Source organism: Aquarana catesbeiana, linkage group LG01 (genome assembly GCF_042186555.1).
Source record: "Aquarana catesbeiana isolate 2022-GZ linkage group LG01, ASM4218655v1, whole genome shotgun sequence".
In the NCBI taxonomy this organism is placed as follows: domain Eukaryota; kingdom Metazoa; phylum Chordata; class Amphibia; order Anura; family Ranidae; genus Aquarana; species Aquarana catesbeiana.
In genome coordinates, this window is record NC_133324.1 from 603,281,236 (window position 1) to 603,292,916 (window position 11,681).

General features: G+C 45.0%; 1 protein-coding gene across 1 annotated transcript; it reads right to left on the minus strand.

Annotated features, from left to right (window-relative positions):
* Window positions 1–1,636: 1,636 nt before the first annotated feature.
* LOC141107882 (endogenous retrovirus group 3 member 1 Env polyprotein-like) lies at window positions 1,637–9,007 on the minus strand. Its single transcript, XM_073598925.1, has 2 exons — window positions 8,152–9,007; window positions 1,637–4,680 (listed from the first exon to the last, which is right to left on the minus strand). Exon 2 carries the CDS (start codon window positions 3,960–3,962, stop codon window positions 2,313–2,315), a length of 1,650 nt encoding a protein of 549 aa, XP_073455026.1. The 5' UTR covers window positions 3,963–4,680; window positions 8,152–9,007; the 3' UTR covers window positions 1,637–2,312.
* Between the last annotated feature and the right edge of the window lie 2,674 nt (window positions 9,008–11,681).

The window sequence follows — 11,681 nt, forward strand, 5'->3', positions numbered from 1 at the left end:
TCCGCTTAAAACTGTCTTGTGTACACACGATCACACCAAAGTCCAACCGCCAAGAACACGGTGACATACAACACATACGATGGGACTAGAAAAAGGAAGTTCAATAGCCAGTAGCCAATAGCTTCCATCTCGTACTTGCTTCAGAGCATGCGTCGTTTTTGGCACATCGGAACAGCATACAGACGATCGGTTTTCCCGATATGAATTGGTTCCGTCGGAAATATTTAGAACATGTTCTCTTTCTAGGTCCGTCAGAATTTTCGCCGTAAAAAGTCCGATGAGGCATACACACGATCGGAATATACGATGGAAAGCTCCTGTCGGATTTTTTCTGTCGGATTCTGCTCATGTGTACGGGGCATAACAGATTCATCCATTCACACAACAGAGGTGGGTGCAGAAATCCCCTCCGCCGAGACGTATTCTGACAGTGGGGACTCTTCTCTGTCAGAATACACTGATCAGCGCTGCAGCTGATTGGCTGTAAGCCACTGAACAAACAAGGTTTTCCAGCAGTCCCATTCTACAGAAGCTGATCTGAAGGGTGGCTTCTGTCTAAAAGGGATGGACACACATAAATCAAACATTCAGCTGGTCCATGCTGAACCAAACAAATTTTCATTTGTGTGTACCCAGCTTTACCTTATTCCTTGCTCCAGTAGGCTCTCTCCAGTGCTGTGACTGGTCCTCTGTAGCTTCTGGGTGAATTGTCCCCTTTCACACAGGCTTTCCGATCGGGTCTGCCTGTCAGTTTTTTAGGCGGACCTCATCGGATGCTCCATTCACTCCTATGGAGCTGCGAATGACAGCCGCTATCCAATCCGATCTTGTCCGTGAAATCCAGACGGATGGAGATCCTACTTTCCATCTGTCCGGCGGATCAGATGAAAACGGACAGGTAGATCCGTTTTCATCCGATCTCCCCATAGAGGAGAACGGGCCTCTGACAGGTCCATCTCAGCACAATGAATGGACAGGACCTGTCATCCGCCTGCTCAGAGGGGATCAGCGTAGCTGGGTGGATCGCCCGTGTGAAAGGACCCATACAGGGTTAATGTTCCTGTATGGTATATGTTATAAATTGATATGACTATGATGCGATTCAAACATCTTGTCATTCTATCTAGATGGCAGTAACAAAAGTCTGTTAGCTCCTGATGAAGAGGACCCTGTCCACGAAACGCGCCGAGTGGAAAGACTATGTTGTATAAATCACTGCAGTAGTTGGATTTGATTGTTTTAGAATTGTATTTTATCATAAGTCTGTTATTATATGTTCAATTTTAAGGAAATGAAACAAAATGTTATATTTTTACCAAACTGCTGTGCCTCAAAAGTCCCATACTTGTTACTATAATTATAGTTTTGATGCTGCCTGTATGGTAAAATGATGCTGAGGCTTTGGGTGGAGGGGGAGAGCACTGCAGCTAGCTGGATAAATTATACATGAGGCTATTTCCTCAAGTACTGCAAGGGTGGACTTTTACACTTTGCTGGAGTTGAGCTGCATCACATCACTGGGACTTTTCAGGCTCTACATAGATGTATTCCACACACACACACTATTGAGGTAGCAGGTAAGGTAGGATGGATATTGGTAATGACTGCTAGACAATGAACTTTCTGGTATGCGAGATTTTTATTCCATTCTTTTAGCTAGTAAGAATGGACACTCCTGGCCCGACTCGTGTCTATCACGCCAAGAAGTGCCCATACAGACAAATTCAGTGTACTTATAACTCTATTACATTACGTCACAAGTGGATAGACAATACATTTCCGTTATAAGACATTTTTAACCTCTTAACCTTTCTAAGCAGTTAACCTACTCTTATGGTTGCAAAGCAGTTAGCAAAGCAAATTCCTTTTGTACTCTTGCAGTTTGCAGATTCTTGTGCTTGCGGTTTCCTTATCTTACTTACTAATCAGCTTGACATTTGCTAACTTATAGGAAAGTGTACGTCAGTGTGCTAAACACAGGTGTCTGTGTTAAGGGGGGTGAGAGGGTGAATTCAGTGTCTTTAACCACAGCCTGTAACATATTTTACAGAGCTCATAAACTGTTCTTAGCATAGTATATACAAGAATGGCTTCTTAGCTGAAATTCTAAATCAGCCTTACTGCACACATAACCATGGCCATATAAACTGACCCCCGTTCCTACTTCATTCCCCCCTTTGATCATAATCATAGCGATTAATATGAGCGAGATTAAGCATCATTAAATACCATACCGTTCTGCTTTCTAATGGATCAGAGCCCAATGTTACTGAGATTTTTATTTAGTCTTGGGGAGTTAATGGCTGGTATTTCTACATAGCCATAATATGGGTCGCAGCCTTTCTTTCTACAGTGGCCTCAATGAAACTCTGGATCATTCTAGTCCCAAGAGGAATCAGACAGGGTAACAGCAGACATGCTACAAGTATTACTACAACGATCCCCAATATAGCCTTCACCCCATATGCACTGGGGAAACCCCAATCCCCGAACCAGCTACCAGCGTTGAAACCATCCCATGTTTGGACCGGCACATGAGCTAACTTTTTCATTCTACCAGTGATTTCTTCAACTACTTTTCCTGTGTTGTCCACTTCTAAGCAACAATTACTCAGATTAAATTTTCCACAGACACCACCCTCAGTAGCTAACAGATAGTCTAAGGCAAGTCTATTCTGATACACATGAGCACGTAAATTAGTTCCTTGTTTAGCAAGCAAATTTAAGGCAGTAGCAGTTTCGTTAGTAATTATTTCTAGTACAGCCTGTAACCTTATAATTCGATTAAGCATATAAATTGGTGTTCTATAACCGTAACTACCATCCTCGGCCCAAGTAGCTGGACCATAATATTGGACAATACGTTCTGGGGGCCATTCATTGTCTTTCCAGTTTCCTATCTTCAAGCTAGATGATCTCCGCTTCCTCTTTGGACCTGTGTACACCGAGACTCCCAATTCTTCCCTATTCCCCAGTGGAAGAAGGAAAAATGAGGGTTTTAAGGTACCTAAGACACAGGCTCCTGACCAGTCTTGAGGGAGCTCTGAATAGGCTTTGTTCCCACAAATCCAATACAAGTTTTCTGGGGCCTTCCAGTTAGATTCTTTGGTGAGATTTTCCCATAGCCCTTTTAGATGAGTGAAATTGGTAAAGGGGTGTGGGTCAGGCACGGGTACGTTTGAATCACTCCACCAGGATGTATTTTTAGAAGTGTTGTTATAAAACTGTTGTCCTAAACAGGCCATTTCTCCTACATGTGTTCTATACTGGGGACCCGACCTGGCTATACAATATTTCCCAATTATTGATGTTTTCAGGTGCCATTCTGACCTTATTCGTTCAGGAGGCTGCTCAGAGGTGGCACTGAATGGCACATCATAATCTTTTTCCCTGGCTTCCCAAGGCCATTGGTCTCCCATGGTAGTTCCTCCGCACACATAGCAATCTGTCACTTGTAAATTGTCAGCCACACTTTCTGCCAGTTCAATGAACAGGTTCTTTGTGCTAGGAGGCATCTCCATACCAGTGGCCAGTTCTTCATAAAGGGAATGAAATAGCTGATGATTAACACTCTTTGTTAGTTCAGTTTCTAGTGAGACATACACAATTGTACCGGGGTCTGATCCTTTACCATAAATATGAACTCCAAACTTATTTCCCCATTGTGCTAAAAACTGGACAGGGTTATGTATGGTGAAATTCACAGGGGTGCAACTTCCCACTGTGCAGCTGGATGAACTAGCTAAGGATTGTAGGATTGCATCCTGATTTTTCATTCCCCATGTTCCCCAAGCAGCACACCTCCAGTTGGGGCAGTAATTCCATTCCTCACCTGCACAGCTAGGTTCCAGTTTCCCTGAACAGATGTACCTATCATTTCTCAAATACTCTCTCTCCCATTCCAATCCCCCACACCCTCCTAAAGGAAGGGAAGGGGTTGAGGTTGATCGCAGCACACGCATCAAAAATTAGGCTTGCTGCAGTGCTGGGGTCAGTGATCAGTGTACGGTTTATAAGCTTCCCGGTGGAACTAAAGCTCCGGACGGTTAACCAGGTTTTGTAAGGTGCATAAGTGGGATCATAGCAGGTTATCTGATCTTCCACAGAGCACATTGAATAGGTAGTCCCATTATGTATGCAGGTACCAGTGTCTGTACCCTTGCATTGATAATGGGAGTGCCACAGTAACATCTTGGTAGTCACAGATCCTACTCTGGTGGTTTTTATACAAGGGTCACATGAGTTACTCTCCCCCTCTTTTAACCCGGTCAGTATCACTATTATGGCTATCAACAGTCTCATTATAACGATTTTAGTAAACATTACACCGATGAATATCCTCAAGCTTCAGCTTGTGCGTAGACCAACCAGCGTCCGGGCTGTGGTTGGAGCAGAGCTTAGTAGATATCCTTTATCTTCCGCCGTGCGTTGAGCCAGCAGCTTCCAGGAGTGTGTTGGCCGCAGGGCTGCAGTCTGTCTATCTTCTGCCGTGCGTAAATTCAGCAGCTTCCAGGGGTGTGCTGAACACAGGGCTGGAGTTCTTCCTTCTGATTTCTCTGGTCAATCTCAGTCTCAAAGGATCTTGGGGGTCTAATGTACTGTGCCCGGAGTCTGTGAGGTCAGCAGCTCGCTTTACCCTGGAGTGGTGTATCCAGGGTGTCACCTCAGCTACCCTAATGGCTGTTGGGGTAGATAGCAGAACAGTGTAAGGACCTCTCCATTTTGGCCCTAGTGGGGTTATGTTCCACTCCTTTACCCACACTGTATCTCCTGGTTTAAAGGGGTGTACTGGGTTCGACAAGCTTATGGGAAGTTTCTCTTGAACCCATTTCCCTATGTTATACAACACTGCATACTTTCCCCAAGTTTCTGTATCAGTTCACGGTTAACTACCCCTCCTATCTGATGCAAGTCTCCTCTTATCCCTCTAATGATAGGTGGGGGCCTACCATACAGTACCTCAAAAGGGGACAGATTTGTCCTCTTTGTTGGGGTACTCCGAATTCTCAGTAAAGCAATAGGCAACATCAAGGTCCACTTCATTTGGGTTTCCTGACAGAGCTTAGCCAGTTGTGACTTGAGTGTGCAGTTCATCCGTTCAACTTTTCCAGAACTTTGTGGCCTATATGCGGTATGTAGTTTCCAAGTAATCTTAAGTGCTGTTGCTAATTCCTGGAGGCACTTGTGGACAAAGTCAGGGCCATTGTCTGAGTCTATATCTGGGGATAAACATCTTTTACAAAACTGCTTCCGTCAGTAAAGTACTCAACGTTTGGATTTTTCAAGGGTCTGTCTTTCAAGTCTGGTCGGCTTTCATATCCATTACCCGGAGACTGTCCTGAGGTAGGGGTTCTTGTGAGGTGGGGAGCAGAGTGGCTGGGTTTTAAAGTGTTTACAGTCTCTAAGTGGATACGAGGATTTTCACACAGCATAGCTTGATATTTAACCATTCGACTGTTAGTAAACCAGTGATTTCCCTTGTAATCCATTAGTGCCTGTACCTGGTGAGGGACTCGGACATAAGTCTCCTGACCTAATGACAACTTGTCAGCTTCGACCACAAGGAGGGCTGTTGCTGCGATGGCCCGCAGGCAGGATGACCATCCCTGAACTACAGTGTCCAGTTGTTTTGAAAGATATGCTACAGGGCGCTGCCAAGACCCAGAGTGTTGTGTCAGGACTCCTACTACTATTACTTGTGTTTCACTGACATACAAATAGGAGACTTTTTGGCTATCCGGCAAGCCCAGCGCAGGAGTCTGCATTAGGGAGACCTTAATGTCTTAATGCTCTGTTTTGCTGTTCTCCCCATTGGAAGGGTTCCTTTTCTCCCCCCTTTGTGGATTCATAGAGGGGTCTGGCTTTTATGGCAAAGTCCGGTATCCAGATTCAGCAGAATCCTGCCACCCCCAGGAATTCACGTACTTGCCATCTGGTAGTCAGGGTGGGAATCTGACAAACAGCCTCTTTCCTGCCTTCTCCCAATTGTCTCTGTCCTTGTGATACTCTGAATCCCAGGTACTTTACAGTCTCTTGTCAAAATTGCACCTTTCTCCGGGACACCTTATAACCTGCCTCCCACAGTAATTGTAACAGTTCATTAGTGACCGCTGGGTGCATGGTCATTACAGCCTGATTGACCGCTCTGAGGTCTTGAACAGGACAACAGTGAGCTGTTTCGGGTTTCTGCGCTGGAAGTAGAGGTGTATTCCAGGGAGACTGACAGGGTTTTAGAATTCCATAGTGTAGGAATTTGTTTAAGTACTTTTGTATTCCTACTAGGGCTTTTCGAGGGACTGGGTACTGTTTCAGGCTGACTGGAGTGGCTCCTGATTTTAATTCGATAAGGATTGGGGGAACATGTCTGGCTAATCCTGGTAGGTTGTCTTCTGCCCATAGTCCCGGGATGTCTTGCAGTATGCGGGCTTCAAAGGGATGGGGCAATTTTAGGATAGCCTATCCCTATCCGTCAGATTGGAAGTATATGTGTGCTCTGAGTTTAGCAAGTAAGTCTCTGCCCAGCGAGGGAATAGGGGAATCCGACATGTACAGGAACTGATGTTGGACTTGATGCCCCCCCCAAAAACTACAAAGTCTTTCTAATAGGAAGGGTCTTTTGCCTTTATACTTCTGCACTGCTTGGTTAATTCTGTGTCTTTCTTCAGTATTAAAAAGGGTCAATAAAAGTTGCTGGCAGTCCGACCAAGTGGGGTTATTGACCAGAGCAAATCTGTGATGGCTTGGGGCTTCTCAGAGTAGGCAGGGTTATGAATCTTCCAGTTCAGTAAATCTGTTGTGTTAAAAAGGGGTGTAAACTAGAGTCCGATATTCCTCCACCGCCTGTTCTCTTAAGGGCATTTGCAGGGGTATGTTGAAAGACGGGCAAAGGTCCGGCTATTTGCATCAGGATTTCTCGGAGTGGAAGTGGACACTTGATTGGGGAGCCCATTGACTACTACTGAGTTCCCTATTTCTGTCCTGCCTATACCCAGAGTGTTAAGGTCAGGAGTATATTTACTGAGATTTGGCATTGAAATACTGACTGAATCTGAAGTAGGTGGACAACAGCTTGAGTCCTCTTGTCCACTGGACGGGGCATTTGGACATGGCTCTGACCTGTCTCTATCTGAGGTCTGTTCATCTACATACGGGGGAGGCTGATCTGTCTCTTCTGGTTGAGAGTATATGTTTTGTTTGTTTTGTCAGTGGCACTACTCTTTGTCATAACCATAATTCTACACTGTTCCTCTTTTTGTGGCTTCTATCCACTGCAGGTCTTTATCTCCCATTTGTCCAAAGGATGCACAATCATCCAGACGGACGTTTTCTCCTAGCTGACTGACTGACTGGCTGAGGATTTGTCCGAAAGATGCGCAATCATCTGGACGAACATTCCTCCTGACTGACTGGCTGAGGAGTTATCCGAGAGATGCACAATCATCTGGACGGATATTCCTCCTGACTGGCTGAGGATTTATTCGAGGGATGCACAATCACCCGAACGAACAGTCCTCCTGGTAGGTGCGTCTTGGTCATGTTTCTGTGAGTCTGACATAATATTCTCAAATAATCAGTCAATGGTCTCTAAGTCAAGGGTTCCCTGTGGGGGCCACCGCGCTCCATAACGGGGCCAATCTTTCTCACACAATGTTATCAATTTCTCAGGACTAAGTTTTAAATTACAGTTCTTAGCAAATCCCTTCCTAAAGTTGGAGATCATGGTTTGTAGGGGAGATTCAACACTATGTTTCCCACCCATTCTTATAACCTAACAGACACCAAGACAGACACAGAGGGTAGGGTAAATGATGAGAATTCAGTAAGGGGTCTGAATCCTCGACACAGGTAGGGACAATAGACAACGCTTCCCTCGGTCAGTGGCCTGGACGTGGTCTCCCAGCCAGAAAACGCACTTAAAAGAGGACACGGTCACTTCACCACAAAGTGATGTCTCATACACACAGCAATCATACCAGACACTCCCACCCAAAAATTACTGACTGACTGAGAATTCGTCCGAAAGATGCACAATCATCTAAACGGAGGTCTCTTCTCGGAAGGTGATCAGGCTTCCCTTCTCTCGATCCGTCGAGAGGCCGACCGACTGGCTGTCTGACAGTTATCCCAAAACCAAAAGTAAAAAGCTCTCACCTGTTCCCGTTGGAGCTCCAGCTATCTACTGCTCGGATTCCCAGGTCCTTTTGACGCTACGAAGGTCGTCCACAGCAGGCCACCAAATGGGACACAGCGCAGTCTCCTAGATAACAGTTCTAGAAGGCGCCTTTTGAGACTACGATATAACCCACAGGGCTGGCCTCTCGGACCATTCCTTGTAGGTCTGGTGGAAAACAGTGCCACCTGCCTCAACAGGTCACACCGATATTCCCCCCTTACGGCCAATGCACCAAATGAGGTAGCAGGTAAGGTAGGATGGATATTGGTAATGACTGCTAGACAATGAACTTTCTGGTATGCGAGATTTTTATTCCATTCTTTTAGCTAGTAAGAATGGACACTCCTGGCCCGACTCGTGTCTATCACGCCAAGAAGTGCCCATACAGACAAATTCAGTGTACTTATAACTCTATTACATTACGTCACAAGTGGATAGACAATACATTTCCGTTATAAGACATTTTTAACCTCTTAACCTTTCTAAGCAGTTAACCTACTCTTATGGTTGCAAAGCAGTTAGCAAAGCAAATTCCTTTTGTACTCTTGCAGTTTGCAGATTCTTGTGCTTGCGGTTTCCTTATCTTACTTACTAATCAGCTTGACATTTGCTAACTTATAGGAAAGTGTACGTCAGTGTGCTAAACACAGGTGTCTGTGTTAAGGGGGGTGAGAGGGTGAATTCAGTGTCTTTAACCACAGCCTGTAACATATTTTACAGAGCTCATAAACTGTTCTTAGCATAGTATATACAAGAATGGCTTCTTAGCTGAAATTCTAAATCAGCCTTACTGCACACATAACCATGGCCATATAAACTGACCCCCGTTCCTACTTCACTATATCCTATTAAAATGCATGATTTTCATTAGGATAATAGTGTGTGTGCATGTATGTGGAATACATCTATGTAGAGCCTAAAAAGTCCCAGTATATTCCTGACCGATTGAAAAACATTTTACTTTCACTTTAGTAAACCTGCACTGCAAGGGTCAGTACAGCTTTACAGCACAGCACAGTCTGGAAGGCACAATAAGTCAGGACTCACAGGAGGAGAAGAAGCAGTTTGCTATCCGGGCAGAAAGCAGTGATTAGGGCTGCAGTCTTGTGTTGTTTGCTTGCACCGCCCACCTGTACTGGAGCTCTCACTGTCCCAATTTAGCCAGCTAGCCTGCCAGGAACCTGTGCCCTGGAGACTTCCTCTGTGATGCTTAAGTGTTTTGGCACCCCCTCCCATACTCTGCCCAGGGCAGTTTCCCTTGTACCGGCTCTGGTGATACTTTATATCAGGCCCGGGCTCAACCTCGGGCCGCGGTCCGATCCCTGTTGATGACAGGGCCGCACAGCGGGAGGTAAGCGGCGGCCGCTGCCTGAAGAGGGTTAACATAGGCCGCGGTCGCCGCTTACTTCCCGCTATGCGGCCGTGCCTGTGTCTCCTCTCCAGGCTCTCCTGCTCTGCCGACGATGTCATCTATCAGCAGAGCCGGAGATCTGTACACTGAACAGCGTGAGGGATCCGTGGTTGCTAGGCAGCAGGTCGGATCCAATTAAAACAGCGATCGCTGTCTGCGCACGCACGCTGCGGCCGGCGATAGCTAGGCAATGGGGAAGCTGCCAGGGCTGGGGCCGCTGATGTCATGGAAACGTATGACATCAGGAGACCCCGCCTACCTAGGCAGATTACATCCATTCAAAAAACCAAGGGGAGTGGCAGGAGAGGCTCTTTACAGGCGCTATGCAGACGTTAAAAATACAAGTGAAAAATAAAAAAGGATAAAGACTACTCTGCTGATAGGATGACATCGTTGGAAGGGTGAGAGAGCCAGTAGAGGACACACAGGCTGAATCCTGCCTCTGCCCTGCCAAAGGTAGGACTGTGCAGGGGAGGCAGAGAGTAAAAGGGGGCCACTGTGATTAAAGAGACACAGGAGGGGGCATGACTGCACGAACGAGCGGTTGCTGGAAAATTTGCTGCTGAGTCTAAATTGCCCAGGCCTATTTTTTGTCCCAGTCTGGGCCTGCTTTATATTATGATACTGATAAGATATTCCTTACTCCAGCAGTTTTTCTACATTCTCCTCACCAATGCTCCAGGTTGTGGACCTGCGCTTGCCATCCTCACGCACAATGCAGGAGTGAGGAGTAGGCTAACTATTGCACCGCATTCCTCTGCTGCTAGACTAAGGCTAATTTAAGACTGATACGCGCATATGTGTTTTTGCTGCTTTTTTACTGCGCGTTTGCCGTGTTTGTGGTGCATTTTTTAAAGGACATGTGACTCAACAACTGCTGTATTTTTTCCATTGATTTCAATGGGGAGGTGCATTTTTGGTGCATTTTTCTTAACTGACCAAAACATGTTCCAAAAATGCAGCAAGTGGGATTGTTTACACCTCAATGGAAGCACAAAGCCCCAGTGTGAACAGATACATAGAATTTTAAGGGAAGTATTTTTCTTAAGCTTTTCTAGCACTTTTTTTCTAACGCAAAAACGCTTCAAAAGCAACCTTAAAGCGTAACTCCACTTTTGTTGAGAAAAACATTCCCCTGTGGGTGATCTATATACATTGCAACGATTTTAACAACTTTGTTGCAGATTCCTGCCTTTTATTATTCTGAAGAAATCACTCTTTGTTCCTCTGTGCCCCTGTGCTGAGTGTGCCTAATGGGAGTGGTTTCATATAATTATCAACCAGCTGGTGCAGAATCAGGGCTCTAATATGGAAAACTGCTGGGTCTGCATCCCTTTAGACTGTATTTCCTATTGGGAGTTACTTACCAAAAATTACATTTTTGTTGCAGGGGATGCCAAAAATCTGATTTGTATCTTAGTGTAGACTTCTGGGAAAATCAGTGAGCCATTTACACAAGCAGGAAATGATGATTCTGAGGGGCGTTCTCTACACATTCTGTGTACAGAACACCTCCAGGCAGCCATATTGTGTTGCACTTATAGAGCTGCAGATTGAAAAGGAAAGGTAATTTTTAATAACATTCAATTTCAATATGACATATATTTTTTTTTTATTTTGCTATTTTTGTTCCCATGAAAGTGGAGTTACCCTTTAATTACCATTGAACTCTTGTAGTATGGGCAGGCACCACTCCAAGGGCAATTCCTTCTACCTGAGTTGGGGTTTATATTAAGGTGGCCAGATTTTTCAAATGAACTCCGGGGACATATATTTTATTTATGGCAAATGGTAAACTATTTTATAAGCATATTTTCCTCAAATGATATATGCAGTGTATGTGGTATGTGTGTAATTGTATGATATATACGTTATTTCTCACATTTCGTCCATGAGATAAAAAAAAGATACAGTGCTTAGAATCTTAGAATTTTTTGAGATATGACTACCAAATGTTATGAAGATAAGATAGAGAAAAAACAGAGTGTAGAGTTCAGGAGTGCGATACATAAAGAATGCAGCTCTAAGGAGCACGCTACATAAAGAATACAGGGCTCAGGAGCCTGCTACATAAAGAATACAGGGCTTAGGAGTGCA

Excerpts from the sequence above, each read along its gene's own strand:
- LOC141107882 (XM_073598925.1), bottom strand. The coding sequence starts at position 3,962 with ATGCGTGTGCTGCGATCAACCTCAACCCCTTCCCTTCCTTTAGGAGGG.